Source organism: Brachionichthys hirsutus, chromosome 11 (genome assembly GCF_040956055.1).
Source record: "Brachionichthys hirsutus isolate HB-005 chromosome 11, CSIRO-AGI_Bhir_v1, whole genome shotgun sequence".
NCBI lineage: Eukaryota > Metazoa > Chordata > Actinopteri > Lophiiformes > Brachionichthyidae > Brachionichthys > Brachionichthys hirsutus.
Window position 1 is genome coordinate 5,157,965 of NC_090907.1, and position 20,456 is coordinate 5,178,420.

At 42.1% G+C, this 20,456-nt stretch overlaps 1 protein-coding gene and 1 long non-coding RNA gene across 2 annotated transcripts; both read left to right on the top strand.

The window, feature by feature from the left end:
• Positions 1-3,671: 3,671 nt before the first annotated feature.
• LOC137901087 (uncharacterized) lies at positions 3,672-4,342 on the top strand. Its single transcript, XR_011105697.1, has 5 exons — positions 3,672-3,691; positions 3,805-3,840; positions 3,972-4,082; positions 4,168-4,192; positions 4,302-4,342. It is a non-coding gene; the product is annotated as an uncharacterized lncRNA (long non-coding RNA).
• Positions 4,343-14,969: 10,627 nt separating this feature from the next.
• Positions 14,970-20,099, top strand: hepacama (hepatic and glial cell adhesion molecule a). Its single transcript, XM_068745739.1, has 7 exons — positions 14,970-15,066; positions 17,143-17,490; positions 17,676-17,957; positions 18,876-18,966; positions 19,203-19,270; positions 19,435-19,505; positions 19,752-20,099. The coding sequence occupies exons 1-7, from the start codon at positions 14,970-14,972 to the stop codon at positions 20,097-20,099; spliced, it is 1,305 nt and encodes a 434-aa protein (XP_068601840.1).
• The last annotated feature ends 357 nt before the right edge of the window (positions 20,100-20,456 follow it).

Below are 20,456 nucleotides of genomic sequence, written 5' to 3' on the forward strand. Positions count from 1 at the left end.
ACATTGCAGGAGCTTCGAAATGTGTTCCTTTTATCGAGATTTGGGGGTACACTTTCGGCTTACTGTGAATTTATAGCTGAATCAGTTCAACAATGGACCATGTCAACGGATTTGTTACCTCTGCCAAGGAAGTTTATGTTTTTGACGGTGTTTGTCTGTCTGTCTTCCTGTTTGTCTGTCTGTTAACAGGATTACGTAAAAATTGCTGGATGGATCTTGATGAAAAAAACTTGTGGTCTAACTTGTGGTCTTGGTCTAACTTAGATCCCAATACATTTTGAACGCGATCTGGATGCCCATCTGGATACAAAATAATAATAATATATTTTCCCATTTATATTTACATGTTAGAAATATGATAACACAGAATACTGTACCTGCTGGACAGATTGTGCAGTCTCTCAGCCTCCGTAAACCTTCTTTATTGCCATAAGTCCCTGCAGGACAAGGTATTGATGCACTTCCCACACAGTAATGACCTGGGATGAATAAATGCATGTGCAGATATATATATATATATATATATTAGACTACTTAAGGAAGGAAAGAAAACTTCAATGAGAATGTGGGAGCAAAATGATGTGGACTAACCTACTGGGCAGATCATGCATGTTAAGCCTTCCCTCATGTCTTTGTATGTTCCTGCACGACAAGCGTTCATTTGCGTTAACCTGTGGACAGGTTGGTTCCAGTGAGGGACTGCAGCTCCTCCACATAGCAAAGAAGAATCATTACAGCTGTAGCAGGAAGTCTGTCCAACTGTGGAAGACCAACCAGGTGGACAGGGGAGCGGCAGCGACATCCTTCCATCTGGACAGTAGCTTCCTATGGCAGGCAGAGGAAATATTTCTAAATTGTAATTTCAGATAATAGATTTGTTTCAAATCTCATATAATAAGATTAAATATGTCATTTGACTTTTAGCACTGCATTACCTGCTGGACATTGCAGACACTGGATAGTACACATAGTTGAGTAAAAGCCTGGGAGGCAATCATTGCACACAGTATGATCTTTGTTGGGTTCTTTGCCAGGTCCACACTGCAAGGTATATTTAGGAGATAATTAAAGGAGCCAGGAAAACATATACTTTATAGTTCAATCAATGTTAAGTACATTTAATGTCAAAGTAGTTCTTTTTCTTACACATAGATACATTTTTTGAGGAAGTTTTTGTAATTGGAATATTTAAATTATTCCAAAATGTATGAATTAATTCATTAAAAAATAGTCTGCTGCAATAGTTACCTTAATTGGAAATCCAGTGGGGCAGACAAACTCTACAGGGCAAGCTAGACACTGTAGAACCCCCTCAGGAGAATATTGCCCTGGTGGGCATAAAGAGAAGGTCCCATTGGCTGGATCACAAGAGAAACCATCAGGACATTGTCTACAGTCCACTCTGTCTTCAGAACTGATCAGACCTGGGAAACAAGGCTGCAACATCCAGAGGAGAATAAATACTGTATAATCACATGATAGGTAATTAAATGGATTATTCAATGTTGAATATGTCTTTTTTCAAACACAGGCGGAATTAAACATTAAGTGACTGAAACAGAGTTCACTTTCAGGTGTGCATATCCTAATATGAATGGTAAAAATGTTTTCTTACCGATTTTTAATATACAGTATATATATATTTTTTTGAAACACGCTATTTCCAATGCTGTACATGAATAAATACATTTTACCCTCAGCTGCCTCTTACCTTACAGGCAGTGATGCTTCTTTCCCCTGTGTAGAGGTTGAATGTTCCTGACGGACATCTATGAGGTGCAGATACATTTCCCGGACAACTACATGAACATAAATATTCACATTCACTATCTACATTGGAGTTAGATTTCTTACTGGCATTGATTAAGCATCTTACAAGTGCATGTGATATCGCAAAAGAGCCTATAAATAAGGTAAAACATTACATGGCAAAAGTCAATGAGGAATTCACGTGGAAGATGGTTGTGATGACTTACTAATGACCAGATGGACACTCCAAACAAAGCTGGTGGGAGAAGTATGTTCCTTCTGGACACTGATCACTGAGGCGGATGTCCACCGTCCCATTAGACGATTCTGATATGCATAAATAAATGTCGGGAGGGATGTCATTGGTACAAGCATTTGACCGTGTCATCAAGATGGTGGTGTTTCTATCAAAACAGTATTACTTATCACCAGTCTTTGCTCTTACCTGAGGCGAGTCCAGACTGCGCCATCAGCAGAAAAATCCATGAAGCTAAAAAACAGAAGATGTTCCAATGGCACATCATCACTCCAACACAAATCTGCACAGTTTTCTTTTTTGTGTGTGTCTCAGCATCCAGGACACTCTGTCTGATGATATGAAGCCATGAAAGTGAGAGGCCTTCAGTGACTGAAAGTGAAATGGGACCAAGAAATATGATGCCCATGTGATTCCACTAAGTGACAATGGTGCACAGTGATGTTGTGTAACTGTGCCTTCTACTTTCATAATGTATGAGTAAGTGCTTTGGTATTCTCTCCCTGTGTAATTAATTTATGTGCTTGAGAGTATATGACATGGAAAGATATAAACGCTCAGATGAATTTCTTGAATCAACTGAATAAATCCAGAGGACAATACTGAATGTTTTCTCAATATGAAACGGTTTTTTCTTCAATTGATGAGAATAGCAAATCTTTTATTTATTTTTCTTTTCAAAATTAATGTCAGACATATCATCTGCTTGGCCGGAGAGTAATATCAATGGTTGTATTGGCAGAAATTCATGAGTGAAATAGTGTGCATTTCAAAGGCTTTGTGTCATTTGCTCAATCATCAAGTATTAAAACAGGCTTTTGTTCTACTTTCAATCGACATGTCACATATCTGTGCAGGAAGTCAGTTGCAATTTATGGAAAATTTGACAGTGTCACATACCACTTCCTGTGCTCTAAAGAAGTGAATATTTTCGTACTTTTCTGCAGGTGCACGCACAACATATTTGTTTGCGTCATTTGAGGCAGCAGGAACCAAAGAAAGGGGGACAATGATGATCTCAGTGCATTTAACTTTGCTCTTTTTTTGGGTGACTCAAGGTAAAGTATATACGCTGTTTATCATTGGTTTGTTTTCATTTAAACCATGTCTATGTATTCTGAAATGATCTTATCTTGTGCTTGATATTTAATGTTGTATAAAACCTTTACATATATATTCTTATGTAATATTGATTCTTTATAAAGAAGGTCGTTTCCTCTCTTTGCAGGTTTGGTGAGCTGTGCTAATATGGAGATGCCCATTGATTCTATGACTGTAGCATTAGGGGAGTCTCTTACTCTGGACTGCACCTACAATTGCTCTAGTGGATTTGTTCGTGGCTGTTGGAGCAAAGCTCCAGACAACTCTGGCTGTCATGGAAGATTCAGAAACGGCGTCTTTTGCACAGTGTCGCTTCATCTACCAAACATGTCCGGTGAAGATCTGACGAAGAACTACACTTGCTACACAGTAGATACAGAGGATTTTCAACTGCCGCACAAAATTAAACGTATTGTTTCACTGCAGCTTCAAGGTGGATAAGCAGCATTTTATGAAATTCAATATGAAAAAGTAAAAAAAAAAAAAAAGAATTGTAAAACTGAAGTAAACTTTATTTGTGTTTGTCTACAGCTCAAACAAGTGCTCCAAACTGGACAGTTATTCCAAAGCCTGAAACTAAAAATGGTTGGGACGGTTTGTATTGGAGAAAAATGAGAACACATTTTTAGCTACCTAGTCATTATTTCTAATATATGACTTATATTTATAAACAGTATACTATGATTTCCATTTTTCAGCACCTCATAATGCCAAACCAAAAATGCCAACTGGAGGTAAGATTTCACTTTAAATCTGTGCATAATTTAATGTTAATCATCATGTATGGAGATATTCTATATAATCAGGCACATCTAAGTAAGGGACAGAATATTTCAACCTAATGGTGTTGTTTCCAATTAAACAGGGGAATTTACTGGAGTTAAGGTTTTACCAGCAGTCACCATTCTTCTGGCCATGGTTCTTGCAGCACTTGCTGTTTATCTGTGTCTAAACAGACTGCCCTGCATTTGTAAAGGTGATTATAAAATGTTACTCTGATGTTGTAAAAAATATATATATATATTGCTAGATCTTTATGTTGATAATGTCTCATTTTCAAGGGAAGCCTGTTGCATCCAGGTCAAGGTGAGTAAAATATACAAATCTCTGTTCAAATATACTGTATACTGTATAGAAAAATTCATAACTTTGAAAAAGTCTTTACTGCTTTAATTTTTGATCCATTACTTTTCAGTTCACCCCTGCCTCTTCACTCCCTCCTCACACCACAGAAGGGTAAATGAGTGGAATCCATTTTAAATGAAGTGCAAGAATTGAACCATCTAAATGTCTGCTCTGCATCTGTGGATCAATTCAGAGGCAGACAGCTTCTTATAAACTGACTGATTTCTTTGACCCAGATAATGAGAGTGACTTTGAAGTTCCATATGCTGACATAATGATTACTGTACGAGGAGTCAGCACGCCAGAGCTCACCCAGGTTGGATGCTTGACTCCAAGTGATCAAAAAGAGGTGCGGGACCAGACTTAATGTCAGCTTATTCTTTGTACTGTGAGTCTTTGCTACAGCAGATCACATGCAAGCGTGATCACTCATTACTGCTGCTGTTAATGCGCAAGGAGGCATAAGGAATGTATGGCTTTAAATATAGACGCAGCTACTTGGCTAAATGCTGAAATAATGTGATGTAATGTATCGTCATGGGGTGTTCAGAGAAAAACTTTCTATTACAATTTTAACCCTTTATAAGTTAGTAAATGTAGTATTATTTGACAGCTTAATACAACAACATGATGCAACCAGTTTTTATTTAAATTTTAATATAGCCAATTGGACTGTAGACTATTGTTATAAAGCAGGTTTCTCTGCTTCTGCTCCAGTGGTGGAGAGATGAGCTCAGGCCTCACCTGCAGACCTCTCGTTCGGCCGACAGACTGTATGTCCCTCAGCCCAGAGAGGTCAGCCTCAGCCGCAAGATGAGCACCAACTCGGAATACGCCATCATCACGTACGCCTGAATGACGTCATTGCTACTGGAGTGGGAGGAGAAGAGTCCACAACCGCTTTTATGCATGATTTCTGTATTTTTATTATTATTATTTTTTTTTGTAAAATGTTTTCTCTATTTTTTTTTCTGTGTGTTTAAAAAAATCAGCATTAAATTACTATTAAGGCGATGTTATTTCTTGTGCTTTTTAAATTGTTTGAGCCTTGTCGGCGCCCGTAGAGAAAACTGTTACCTAGATACTGGTATAAACAAAACAAAACGCATACTAGCTAGCTAGCATGACATCAAAGACTCACTGTGGGTAGGCGAAAGTATTTTAGGTAAACATAATAATAATAACAGAACGCGTTGTCTTGATGTTTTCATCGGCTTAAGTGCGACCATCTGCAGCTGCGGTATATTTTAGTATCGCGGAGTTATAAACTATAAGTTAGCGTTAGCTCAAGTTGTCAGATAGCTACCTCCTATTAAATTCGACGCTATAAGAAATTTCATTTCTGACCGACCGCGGTAAAGTTATCGCCCCAGTCTACGTAAGATGTCGGTACCTTTCTCCAACACTCACCTGCGGGTCCCGCGAGGTTTCAGCGCCATCCTGGAAGGACTGGCGAGAGAAGTCCTCCGAGATCAGCCTAAGGACATTCCGAAATACGCTGCACAGTATTTCAAGGTTCTTCTCGAAGAAAGAGAAGGTAACTGCGTCTCTGCGTGTGTGCTAAATGTAATTAAAGGCATTAATTGGTGTCACATAAGCACCATATTTATATAGGCCTATACTTCTTTTGCTTCTTCTTGAAGATAGTGGTGTTGATCCTGCTGATTGGAAAGCAAGGCTGGAAGATAGATTCTACAACAAGCATGCATTCAAGGCTACTGGGGTACGTCATTAACCCATTGAATACAGTATCAGCCACCACTTTCACCTGTACACATATTTCCTCTGTTTATCAGCATCTCTATTTGTTTTACTTTTGTTGTTTTTCTACCCCCCGCAACAGACTTGTCCTGAAAAAGAACCTGGGGAAAAAGCAACCTTTTCAAAGTGAGTCTCCACATATGCTCAATCAGAAGACAGGTGGATTGCCAGGAGAGTGAGAGGATGGACAAGAGGAAAAGAAAAGCAACTAGGGAAAGACCAAGAAGTGAAATGAAAATATTAATAAACATAGTATTCTTAATTTGTATTGCCTAAAGGTTTACATACAGTCGGAAGTTGATGTGTGAGATTTTCCCGATGCAGTTGTCATGTTTATATTTGTTGTTGTTTTTTTTCTAACTGGGAAAATAAAGAAAAAGCACAAACCATAAGTGCATACATAACTGCATTTATTGTAATAGAGCCACCAACTTAAATAACTTAACAGTTCTGCAGGACGGCAAGAGAAAAGATACAGGAAGTCAGAGACAGCTTTCGAATGAGTGTCACAGGGCACATTATGACCTTGCTTTTCACTTTGATGCACTTTTTTCAGAGAAAAATCACACGAATCTCAAACTGAAGATGAATCCATCAATTTGGCGGAAGCTTCAAATCTTTACACCACACTGGCGAATGTCCCTAACGAGGTTGATGCCACGGAAAAAACCACAGGAGATCAGTACGAAAATCATGACATTGTGGAGAAAGAAATTATTTTACCAGAAGACAAACTTTTAGAGGAGCAGTCAATCAATAGGGTCCCAGCTGTGGATGGACAGCCAGATGAACCAAGTGATACAGAGGAGGCAAGAGACCCAACAGCAAATACATTTGAAGATGACAGGCCATCCGATAGCAGCTCGGTTCCACACAAAGCTATACCGCAGTCTGAGTTGGACCCAACCGACGTCCTATCCATCAGAGGCATTCCAGATGTTTGTGCTCAGGTGGCAGAAGATGAAACCGGTGAGAAACAAGAGACTGCAGCAGTATGCAGAGAGATTTCAGACCCAAAAGTAGAGGACGAAAATGATGTGGATATGTGTGCTACAGAGTATATTGGGACTGAGAAAACAGTAGAAAGGCCCTCCGTTAAAGATGAAACAAATATCTCTGAGGAGGAAAACTCAAAACCCCAAACTAAGGGATCTGTCCTTCAATCATCATCACCTCAATCGGAAATCCAGGAAGACAGTCCGCAAGAAACGGTGGATCAGTTGGGGAAAACAACAGAGGACGGAGCCGAGACTAAGAATGTAACTCTTATAGAGGGCAGTTTAGACAGCGATGCTTTACAACCGGAGGATTCACTGGTCGAGATTAGTTTTGAAGATGTTCCGGAGGCTCGTCAGCTTCAAGAGCTTGAGAGGAACCAGCCTGAGGTTGAGGAATCAGTGGAGTTCACACAGCCTAATGCAATGCAAGCGCAACAACAGAACGCGTCCAGTCAAGAGTCTGCGGTGGAAATGGACCAAAATATATCAGCTGTGCAAGACGACATGAAACCTGAACCAGATGTTTTTGAGAAGGAGCTTAATAATGAAGAAGAGGCCAAGGAAAGCCAGCATGAGGAATCCGATGCAAAAAGGGAGAACATGGGCGAGGGTGACTCCAGTTTAGCCGATTGTGAGGCGGATGAAGAAAACCTGAATTATGAGCACAATCATGAAAATGAAAACAACGGGAAGATAAGTGAAGGTGACCTTCACCACAACCCTGACTTTAAAGAGGGCGAGACAAAAGACACAGCCGGAGGAGACGAAGAGGCCATACATAAAGAGGGCTACAGTGAGGTGGAGGAGCAAACGTCCTCCTCACAGACAACCATGTCAGGCATATTCACTCCTGCCATGGAGGCAAGGAGTGTAACGCCTGAACCAAGCGAGAATGAGGAAAGCCCCTCAATTCTTGGAGTAGAGAATCCAGGCTTGGATGAACCGGTGGAGAGAAGAACATCAGGAGCAGAGGAGCTTGTAGAAGAAGGAAACCGTGACTCTGAAATGCGAGACAGCAGCGATCCAGTGATTGACGAGGGCACGATCAGCCCCACTCAGAGGCTGGCTGCCGACCCGGAGGAAACACAGCTTGTATCTGAACAGGACGCAGAACCTGAACCCTCCAGTGTTCACAAGGTAACGTTTGATACTTACATATATTTAAACACTTTCATGTTGCAGTTTAACACTGATACCTTCCAGGACCAGAACTTGTATGATTTGAATGTAAGGGAAAGGTTAAAACTTGACTTCATAATCCATCGACGTAAAACGCACAATGAACACTTTGTTTTGTGAATCAGGTCTTCTACGGTTTTTTTTGTGTTTTTTTTACATCCGTCAGACTCGTTTGATTTGTCTTGACTAACCGGGCTTCAAACACACAGGGAGGGGAGTGTAGGCCGGGGTATGAAGAATGTTTCCATGGTAACGCCTCACCATCCTGCACTCTCTCTCTCAGGGATGACATGGAATGAGTATAGGAGATGGTGGTGCTGATAGTTGCTAAGCGCCATCTGTATTTGTAAACTACCTTTAACAACAGTTTGTATATAGCTCGTCAATGCTAACACTGACCCATAGCTGCAGGAGCTCACATTTATTTATTTTTTACTGTATTTTTCTTGATTAATTTCTTGCATTTAACTCACTAAGTAGAATAAACAATAGTGTCAATGCATTTTACAACCATAAATATTGCAACACACTAATATTTTTGATGCACATAATAGTGAGGCTAAACGCTACCATTCCTGTGAATTCACAATAATAAAAGTAAATAAGTTGTCGTGTGGAATACTGCACGAGTCTAATTCCCCATATTGTTTGAGTTGAACCAGGAGGCAGAGCGTGAACGTCAGACGTAACTCGGATAAATGGATGCTTTCTGTTTCTGTCCTGCTCCGTCCTGCCTCTGAGGCTGGCAGAGGAGTGTGGGCGGCCATACCAGCTGGGATCAGAGCGATGGAGAGGGCTGGGGGGGGGGGGGGGGTTGACTCTGCTTCTAATACATTTCTATCACCTCCCAGTGTAAAACAGCCCAAAATGCTTACACCGTTTTATTTTCACAGTATTAGTAGAATTTGAAAGTCAGCAATAAAAAATTTTTTATGGGCGTCTGGTTTTCACACAGTGTTTCTAAGATGGTAATTTCTTATGTTTGAAGTCATATATAATTATTAGCTAATTTATATGATGCTCTACACACGTTTGCCTTTTCTTAAAATATATCCAGGTTGTATTGTATCTCATTTTCACATGTATCAAATTTTTAATGACTGACAAAGTCAGCATGTTAATCCCACTTTCATTCTTACATCGTTTTAAAAGTTACAGCTTCACCTCGGTCGGGCGTCTGAATCTGTCCTGTGAACGCCGCAGGTCAACAGGATCACTCAGCGTGAAAAGATGGAACACATGCTGTCATGTTTGGAGGAGGTCTTTTGTTTCCCTCCTTCTTTTCTCTTCTCTTCTCCTCTCTCTCTCTCTCTCTGAGCTTGAGCGGTTGTTGCAGAACATACAGTGATTGGTCGTTAGAGCCGCTGAGGCATCTGCATTATACCAGTGGCTCGTTCATAGAGAACTTTGCTGCTTCCACATAGAAATCAAAGCAAACAAGTCATAAACTGACTGAATTCATCCCTCAGTAAGACATGGACTGTCACAATGTAAGTAGATTTACTTTTTTAATTGATTAAATTAAACTTATGTCAGTTTTATAGGGAGATGCACTTTTTATTTATTTTTTACTTTGATGTTTTTCTCAAACTGATTAATGTTATGTTAATGTGCGCGTTATTTTTATACTTTTACTAGAGTAAGAATATATGAAGAGTAAAATGTATTGCAACATTAAAGGCACATTAAAATATGCACAGAAAGCTACTTGTCTCCGAGAGCAACATAACTCTTTTCACACAAATTAATTGCTTACTTTGGTATTTGATATTTAGCATTGACATTAATTTGGTACTCTCACTTGAGATGTACGTAAGAATATTGAAAACTATCAGGATAGGAAGACGTCTCATGAAGTTCTCCTCAGTCAATTAAAAACAAGGAGATTCCTCAGACGGTGGACAGCCGGCGAAGTCCACTGCATGCGAGCTTAAATCTGGCTTCTCAGCGAGGAGTCAGACAAAGAGGCTAATGAATGATGGCTGAATAGGTGGGTGGTCACACTCCCACACTGGGGGGGGACTCACTGAAGAAATGGTGCACCGCTTCATAGAGCTAGTGGGTTGACAATGGGTTTATTCAGTGGGCTGCCTTTGTATAAAACGTCAATCTGTTATCTATAAGCAAGGCACGGGGTGTAGCCTGCATGTGTGCAAAGCAGAACTGAAGTAGTGTTTATATAACATGTCATGGCGTGTTTCCACTGACACTTTATGACAAGCAAGACTTTCTCCTCCACCCGCGCCGTGCTTCCTTTGGGACAGTGGATGCTTTTAATCACAGAACGAGCATTTTGATGGGTTGTCGCTTTCGGGCCCAGGTCACAACAATGTTTTTCTTGAACGGATTGTTAAACCTAACAATTTTCTTGTTTTTTTAACCATATTATATATGAAATGGCAATCAAGCTGTTTGCACCAAACTAATTTTTTGGCACCTTTATTTGGTGCGATGAATAATAACCGGTGATCCTGTAATCACTGACCGTTACTCAGTATGGGAATGGAAGTATCTACTCTTTTAGAGCTGTTTTAAAACCTTTCTGTGGTCAAATTAGAGCCGCCGTAATTCATTGGAAATTAGGCTCCAGTCAGAGGAAAAACAAGCAATGTGGGTTATTGCCCTCCTGAGAGGCCCACTGAAGTCTTGCAATGGGGTGAGCCGTTTTTGCAAGGGAGCACAAATTCCTGCAGTTTAGAGGACAAAGTTGAAGAACCACAACAAAAAACGATGTTGTTGCAATCTGTTTTCCATCCAATCAGCAGGAAGACTGCAGCCGGCCCCAGGAGGAGGAGGACATCATGGACATCCCGCTGGATGACCCTGAGGCCAATAGAGCTGCTGCAAAGATCCAGGCTGGCTTCCGCGGCCACATGACCCGTAAGAAGATGAAGCCAGAGGACAAAGCAGAAGGGGAGGAGGTGAGCAGCACTGGGGATGTGCTCAGCTGCAGCCGGGGAGGGGGGGGAGGGGGGGGAGGGGGGGGGGGGCGACACACAGGTAAGTGGTGTAGAGCCATGGGATGAGACCAGGTCAGTGGAGAGCTCATGCCGCAGATCTGGTTGTTTTATTTCACAGTATTTCACAGAGCTGCTTCGTCTCATCACTGATTCTCCGTACCCCAGTTGCTGACTGCCTTGCATCATCATGCAGGAGCTGTATTTATAGCTGCAGGTGCATCTATAGGGCATGCTTCAGAGGGCTGAGCAGAATTAATGGACCTGCCAAACTAGTACAGAGCGTTTCAAGCACCTCCCGCTGGTAAAGACCCCTTTTCAACAGAAATGGGTTTTTGAGCTCATTGGATGTATCAAGGTCTCCACGCTTCAATAGTTTAAAACTTAGAAAATAAATTGCGCCGGCAGCTACTTGCGTAGCCGAAAGCATCACCTCCTTTGAAGGTGAACGCTCCTGAAGCTGCAGGTCATTATACAGGTTCATTTGCATATTATACATTTAGGTTTAACCTTACAGTTCCTGACTGTATGCAGTGGCGCCTTTCGCCTTAATGACGAAAGAGAAACCTGACACCGTTCTCGCCACTGTACCTAACCACCTGCTTGTTTCTGTTTTTAGAGACAGGAGGATCGGGGGCAGTAGAGAGGGACAACACATCAGTGCCAGAGCAGCGAGGCTCCTGTCCTGACCTGCATGAGGAGGAAGGAAAGGGAAGCAGGGCAGCGATGGATGGCTGGCCTGAGCCTGCTGGGCTGGCTTGCAGACCTGCCTTTCTACCCTTGGAGTCATTTTATTTTTCAACACAAATTAGCATCATTTTGAGGGTGTGCTATGTGGACTTTGTGAACTTTAACACTCCCTCTCTGCTTCTACAGCAGTACGGATGTCTTTCGCATTTCACTGCATGTACTTGTGAAACTTCTGCTAGTGTGCTAGTTTTTAGGCGATGATCTGTGAATTTGGGCATGAATGTCCTCTAACCACGAAACGGGAGGGGGGGGTTATTTTGAACGGCTCACTTTGCAGCATCTGTGTATAAACCTTGTATGAGTCAGCAGTTTACCCCTAGAAGCTTCGATTATTTATGATTTTATAGTTTTCTGGTGTGCTGTATTCTATTTACCTGGCTGACTTGCTTACAAAAAATCATAAAGACAAAAATGATTCCATTATAAATAACTTAATTCCGATTACAGATTACAATTGCCTTGATGACCTTTTTAATCAAATGAGAAGTTCTTTTTTCAAACACTTTCTATATGAATCTGATCTTGCACAGCAATAATCACGGAGTAATAGTTACGCTGTTTTCCCTTTAACCTTTACGAGACCCTGGTCCAATATGCTTTCTCACTGGATTGTTGCATTTGATTTGTTTGAGGCATTAAGCCAAGTGTGAAATTTCATTGTCCGTGTTTGCAGAGCCTTTGAGTTTGAAATCTAATTGAGTAGTACGTTGCTAAAGTTGCTTAACCAACTGTAGAATTGTGGAACACACAAATAAATCACCTTAAAAATATGGTGAAACGTCTTTACGGAAGCCTCACTGAGTCATTTTCAAGTATCGTGTTATTTCAAGCACATTTTTTTATATCATCCGTAACCTCCACCTTTTCTTAAATTGACCGGTAAGAATTGTTTTTTTTTTATTTATTTATTTTTTTGCCACAACTGCTCTTTTATGGTCACATAAGCAGGGATGCTAATTGGAGCTAGCAGTTTCCATTAAGCAGCAATGCTTTGTCTCCTTTGCGGCTCATGGAACAAGGAAGCTTATAAATAAGCCATTGTATAAAACTGTGCACTTCTCATACAAACAGCTAACAGTCACGTGGGTAGTACAAGACTGTTGTTTCAATGGTGGGGGGGGGGGGGGGGGGGGGGGGGCATTATCGCCACTACCTGGCCCACTTTTAGTGCAGGAAGGTTTGAAAATAACAACACTTGTCTTATTCATTTTATGAGAAAGAGGCTGAGCACCCATGTCTCCCAGAACTCCCACTCAGCCCACCTACACACATCTTAGCCAAGCAGCTCTGTGCTCCAACTCAAACTGCACATGCAGGAAAAACACAGGACATATCAGAGTGTGCAGATCCCACTCGAGTCGCGTCGATTCGTTTCGTCATGCACACACATGTGCACAGCTGAGTGTTGGTTTTGATGAGATAAGATGACCCAAACAACAGTCTTTACGGCGGTTTTCATAAACACGAGTGCAGAGTGGTTCCTCCTCATGCCGATGTTCCTCCTCCGCCACGCTCTCATAAATATCCTCCATGGGTTTCTTATCTTTTCTCCTACTCAGTCCCAGAGGGGGCTGTGTAGCCATGTTATCCTGTATAATATCTGCCATGGCTGTGGGTGAGCAATCAATGATCAGCGCTCCTCCAAACATTGCGCAACACGCACCTCGTGCTGCGGATTGAATTTTGAACACCTGAGAACTGTATGTTGGCGTCTCAATAGATCCTCGAGAGCAAAGCGACCACGGCAAAGCAGAGAATACTGGCTCTGTCTCCTTTACACCTTTTTTTCAGGAGAACACGGTGCTAATTTAATATCATAGGAAATATGTGCTTGAATAAATCTCTCTCTCAGAGTGACAGTGTGGGAACAAATGGCACAAAAACTGTCTGAGCCTCACAGGGCTCGTCTGTGCTCGAGTCCCGCTTGATTTAGAGCCTGTTCGAGAAGATGAGAGGTGCTGCTTTGACCAAGGGCAGAGGTGGAGGGTATAGGTTCGTCTTTGATGCTCAAGTCGAGTGAACAGCAGCTGTCCCCCCCACATTCCAGCAACACTTAATCGACCACATTCCCCCCCGTCAACATAAAACGTCCCTTTGTAATCGTGCTAAACGCTCTCTTTTAATTTAGGAGAGATGAGTTCTCATGCAACTGATTCCCCAGCGTATCAATCATATGCATCATGTAGCTGTCAGAGGTTAACTTTTCATCCAATGTCCTTCTCTTTGGACAGCGTCTCATCACTGTCGAGTTGCATTCCATTTTTGTTCCGGAAATGTTGAATATTTACATGATAGGAGAACATTTTAGCAGCTGCGCAGGAGTGAGTTGGGTCGAAGCATTTTGAGGAGGAAGAAAGGAGATTGTGGGAGAAAAACATGAAATACTAACACAAGCAGCAGCATATTTACCGGTATTGGTCATCTGTAAAATGAGCAAAAGGATTGTCAAGAAGCAACAAATTGAACATCTGCTCGAAGGATCTTTGGTGATTTGTCCCCCATTTCAGCGCTTTAATGTGGTTTTTACGCCATCTAGGGGACAACACAGGTGCACAGGCTGGACCGCTGCTCTGGTAGAGCGAGGAGTTCACACAAGGGACAAAAGTGGGCCAAAGAAGGGAGCAGGGATTGAGAAACTTTGATATTTAAGAGCTTTAAATGGGCTCTTCTTGGCTCTGTTGTTTACCTGAAGGCACCATTCTTCAATGTAAGGACTTGAAAAGTAGTTAATCACAATATTAAGAAAGAAAGAAAGAAGGAAAACTCTGTTTGACAAGACTAAAGATAACTAAAAAGCAAATTGTATTTGGAGTCCTTTCTGAACGGGCAATGTGGAGTTGAAGAGAGACGCTCATCGACACTAAGTCTTTGTCACTCTCTCGCTCTCTCTCTCTCACACACACGCACACACACACATATAGTTGGATGTTGCCAGCCGTGCCTGCTGGGGTGCTGTGAGGAGAGCGGGGCTCAGTGTGGCCAAGCGCAGGCCAGCATTGCAGGCAGTGCAGTGAGTGTTGAGCCTCAGAGACGTGCCCAGGGTGGATAAACCATGCTAACGAAGAGGGGGAAAGACTCTGCCCAGGACACACGATGAAGGTGGAGAGGAAGACCTCTTCTACAGGCAACAGCTGTGGTGGCATTCCTCTGCTGCTGACGCCGCTCGGCCTTCTCCTCTTCCTTTACACAGGTAAGTCCAAGCATTGGCGTGTTGGGCCTGTCAAGCTGATCTCTGATAGACAACAAAGCGAGTTCATTCTCTTTCATTTCGTTTATTAAGAAGTAAATAAAAAACATGATTTCCTTCACTTCCTTTTGTTTTTTATGAAAGTGTCAAGTGTCAAGAAAATGGTCCAAAACTCAAATGTAGAGGGGTTTTAATTTTAATGGGGGCCCTTGGCTCCCAGGCCTTGACCTTGAGCCTGAAGTGGCTACTGTAGGTGTGTAAGGGGGGGGGGACGGGGGGACGTGCCGTCGAAGTGTGACGATAACAAGTTCTTTTGAGAGCTGTTCAATAGAGCAGAGCCTGTTTTCTTAGTGTGGGACGTTTAAGACTAATTCTTTTGAGTGTAGTCATCTATTTATTTCTCTGTGATTTAACCAGTTTACCCAACCAGAAACGTTTGATGGAATCACTGGATCCTGTATCAATCTCCAACTTCACCATTGACAAAGAGTCTCGCTCCCTCTCTCTCTCTCTCTGTTTCACCCTTTTTGAGGGATGAAAACTTGTCCCCAACAATCATGCCCTTTGTCTTATCGCCTTGACTACGCCTGTCAGGCGGACCAAATGGTCGCCATGGAATCAAAGCGATGTCCTGCTAAGTGCCTCCCTGCAAAGAAAAGCAAATTGTGCAAACTCTCTCTCTCTCTCTCTCTTCCCTCTCTTTTCAGTTGATCTCTCCATCACTGAGGCCTAACAGTAGGATGCCCCCACCCACACACACACATGCAGCCAATGCTTAGGCCTCCATGCGTTCATCTGCGGCTGAGTTAGGGGGCCCCCACTGTGAGCAGTAATATCTCGCTGTGTTTGGTTTCCAGGACAGGACTTTATCATAAAGGATGAAATGTTGCTCGTACTGTAATACCTCCTCCTTTTCTCTCTGCGGGGGGCTGACGGATGATGAGGAACACAAATCAAAATTAGCTCCATACTTGTTCACTATTAGGGGGTCATGTGGAATTAATGGGGGGGAGTTAATGAGATGTTAATTCTTGATCAAGAACCAACCACAGGACCAAGGATAAGCAAGAGTGAGCGTCAGGTTTTAAAGCGAGCCAGACGTGCTCTCAGTGGGTGTCAGGCGCCACCAAGGCCGTTTGTGGTTTCCATGGACAGGCTTTCAAGGTGCAGAATATCCATGAAGTAAGAAGTGATCACAGGCATTGGTGTAATGGTGAAGATAGAACTGATCCGTAAGCTAAGTTCCCACCCTCAGCTGTGTTAGTGGCTGGAAGAATAGGGCTGTGGGTCGCAGGCCAGAGTGGGTTCCTTTGTGTTTCAGGCCGACAGTTAATGCTGTCAGGATATTAAAGTAAGTAAGTAAGTTTCATTTCAATAGCTTCTATTCTTTTTCCGATTGTAAGCTTTGTAAAGAATATAAAATTACCGATGATGCCACACAACCGAGTCTCATAAAGAGGAATGAGGTTTTCAGCAGTGGTGGACAAAGTTGCCTTTTTGATTATCATTAAAGCTTATCTTTTCTTTTGTTTAGATACCCTTTATCCATCATTTTAGTATTTGGCATTTTAACAATAGCTTTTTATTGTATTTTATTATTATGTTTATGTTGTAACATTTAATTTTCTGTTACGATACAATAAATATAGCACGTTCATCATTTTGCCATTGTGAATATTTTGTTGTGAATTTCATGATAGTGTCTAAAAATGTATTTTTAAAATATACACATTGACAAAAAAATCATATGCAGTGTACCATATATATATATATATATATATATAATATACAATAACAGAGGTAGGAACTATTACGTATCATAAATGAAAATAAAACCACTTTAATTGTTGCAGTGTACTTGTACATTGCTGCTACATAAAATACACTACATGCACCCCATGCTTGTTCTTGTCGAGCATGACAGTGATCATTGTCCTCTATTGTCTCACCCTGTGTGAGACAACGCATTGACGTCCACACAGTGGCAGCCCTGTATTTGCTGTGTCCCCACACAAACCCCGCAGCGTCCATGCACCCCTCTCTATCTGCTCCTTAGCTCTCTCTTTTTCTTTTGCCCAGGTGAGGTGTCAGGGGTGAATATAACCAGCCAGTCCCCGGTGGTGAGGGGCACCGTGGGCAAGGAGGCCCTCCTGTCAGTCAGTTACTCCAGCAGCAGCGCCGACAAGCCGGTGATCAAGTGGCAGATGAAGCGGGACAAAGAGAAGCCCGTCACCATCGTGCAGTCCATAGGGATAGACATCATAGGGAACCTGAGGCCGGAGTACCGAAATCGCATCTTGGTATTTGAGAACGGGTCTCTGCTGCTTCACAACCTGCAGCTGTCAGACGAAGGGGCGTACGAAGTTGACATCTCCATCACTGATGACACGTTCACTGGAGATTGTCACATTGAGCTCACAGTTGATGGTACGCGTCTATAGTGTGAATTTTTTGTTAAAGAAAATCCAAACCAGTTCAAAATATTTGCTCAATTTTACATATTGGAATTTTGTTTTATTAACTCGAGAGAGAAGGATTCTGTGTCGCCTTTTGTGTGGAATTACATTTGTCAGGTGTTCTCCTTTTCCCTGTCCCGTCGTCCCCTCCCTCAGTTCCTGTGTCCAAACCCTACATCCAAATGGTGGCCTCGTCTGTCCTGGAGTACAGCGAGTACTTCAACCTGCACTGTTCTCACGACAATGGTACAAAGCCGGTCTACGGCTGGCTGAAGGGAAGCAAGGTGCTGGCCAACGACTCGCGTCTGCTGCTTTCACACGATCAGAAAGCGCTGACCATCGCGCGAGTTGTGATGTCAGACGATGATATATATGCCTGCACAGTGGAGAACCCCATCAGCAGCATGAGGAGCGTGCCTGTCAAGCTAACCGTCTACAGTAAGTGACACGTTACGCTGAACGGATCTCTACAGTTTTATATCGCTCTGTACCAGTACATGTTTTATTATGCATTGCTTGCCAGTAATGTTTAAGCCACATTTTAATGCTTGCAGCTGGTTCAAGTAGATTAAATATAAATTAATTTTTGGGAATAGAAATCGAAAATGTTTAAATAAAAACAATTCTCATCTTGAGATCATTGTTTTTATGTGTATGTGTAAATCCACAAAATAATAGATGTGATATTCTTTATCATGAAAGCACACATCTCTGCTGAAAACATCAGATAAAAAATAATATATATATATTTTATATATAAGGATATATCTGTATATCTACCTACACTTGTTGACCCATAAACAAGTGAGCCTCCTTCTCTGGCAGTGTTATTTACAACAAATCCCTGCTGAGTGCAGAAGACTTAGCTCCAGTGCTAGCCACCTGCATAGTCGCGTCCATACGAAAGCGAAGGCGAGTAGTCTAATTCAGTGACGAGGTGGGTTCTTTACGAAGACAGAGCAGAAAAAGAGAGTTGGGAAGGGAGGAAGCTTCGCCTCGGTGCATCGCAGATATTCTGACTTCATTAAAACGGGACTGTGATGTGCTGCTGCCGGCCCTCTCTCTGTTTCCCTCTGCTTAGCAGCACAGCACTGAGTCAGTGGCACTCCTAATGCGATACTTCACTGCACCCTATTCATGCCAGCACAACCGAAAAGACTTCAAAGGCAATGGGAAAAAACACATTCCCCAGTCCAATACAATAAAAAGATGCTCTAAAAACAACCAATGTATTTCCCTGAAGACAAGAAATTCAGCCAAAAGTATTGGCTCAGCAGCTATTATTTAAACCGACACATTGAATGAATATTCTTTCTTTCTTTCTTTCTTTTCCACATCTGCATCACTCTGGTATAGGACGAAGCTCGCTGTACATCATCCTGTCTACCGGAGGCATATTCCTCCTCATCACCCTGGTGACCGTGTGTGCCTGTTGGAAACCTTCCAAGTAAGAACTACCCTTTCTTCCTGATCCTTATTTCCCCCTTTTTCCTCTCACCCCTTCTCTTTCTTCCTGTCTCTCCCCTCTCTTTTGCATTGGTTTTGACATATTACTTTCGGATGTGACTGGACTCTCAAGCGGCTCAACAGTGTCAACACGAACATGAATTGGAAAAAAAGTAGCTATCGCCATGTAGCTGCATGTCTGCGTGTGTTTTAATAAACTGTTTCTTCTGGCATCAGAAAGAAGCACCGACCTGTCCCACAAAGAGCTCCTGTCTACGTGGAGCAGACTGACAACGGCTATGATGGTGAGCAAAAGTTAGGATTGATCATCTCAAAGTATTTCGTCTTTATTATAGTGTAATTAACTCATGCAATATGTCACTTAATTAATTTAATAGATTACAAATGTTGATTTAAGTGAACAACAGAATGTCAATGAAATATTAAAATGAGTTTATATCTTTTGCAGTTGATGTTGTTCCCAAACTGGCTACACTTGGTCGAAGAAGTCCCATGCCTCTTTATGTTCTTAATGAAGATGTAAGTCAATGCCTGATTGAACATCTCCATGACCTGCTGACAGTTTTACAATTAAACTAGACAGCTAGCGTGTTAGCATGTGCACCACTACAATTTTGCAGTCGCTGCATAAGGAGGTGGACAAAACTTTTGTTTATGTGTAGTTATTTTATTTTAGAGATAAGTACCTCATTAAAAATATCATCATAGAAAAATAAACTATGCATGTGGTGATCATTTTAACACATTTTACTATCTTGTTTCCAGGAGACTCTGGAGCGTTTGGAAGGATGTTCTGGCAACGTTGTCAGCCAATCAGCAATGAGTATCCCAGCTGCCTGCGCTCCACTCCTCACCTCTGAGCGGCCTGTCTGGACTGCCCCACGCAGATACCCTCGCAGCCCCTCTCCACTGGCGCAGCCTCTCCCACAGTCCCTTCCAGGTCCTCCCCAGCAGCCCGTCCGATCTCCGGCTCACTCCCCCGGATCATCTCCACGCAGTTTTAGCCCCATAAGGAGAGCCCGGCCCCCAGCTGGAATCCCAGCCAGCCACCTCCCTGTAGAAGCAGAGTGTCCAGACCCTGCTGATCAGACTCAGCCTTCATCACAGCAGTGACAGTGATATGTTGAAAGCCATGCATAGTTGGTCCTCTGCTGCATCCTGTCACAAGGATCATGGATCTGATGCTTTAGAGATGATGAATCAACTTTCAGCTAACTCTTTATATTCCAGTATTTTTCATCTATTTTTTTAAATGCATAATATTTCCGTAGGCTATTCCTGATATCCTGTCAACCAGCATGTATTATATTACACATAATGTGATGCTGAGATAGTGAAGAATCTCCAGCTCTAGTTTAGGTTTTGCGTCTCGAATGAATTATGACTTTTACTGTGAAGCTTTGATAAGATCCTGCACATATGTAAATATGTTGTTTTTGTGTGTGTGTTTTGAATAATTAAATTACATTA

Excerpts from the sequence above, each read along its gene's own strand:
- hepacama (XM_068745739.1), top strand. The coding sequence starts at position 14,970 with ATGAAGGTGGAGAGGAAGACCTCTTCTACAGGCAACAGCTGTGGTGGC. Across the intron at positions 18,967-19,202 it reads GCCTGTTGGAAACCTTCCAA|AAAGAAGCACCGACCTGTCC; the intron begins GTAAGAACTACC and ends TTCTGGCATCAG. Across the intron at positions 19,271-19,434 it reads GACTGACAACGGCTATGATG|TTGATGTTGTTCCCAAACTG; the intron begins GTGAGCAAAAGT and ends TATCTTTTGCAG.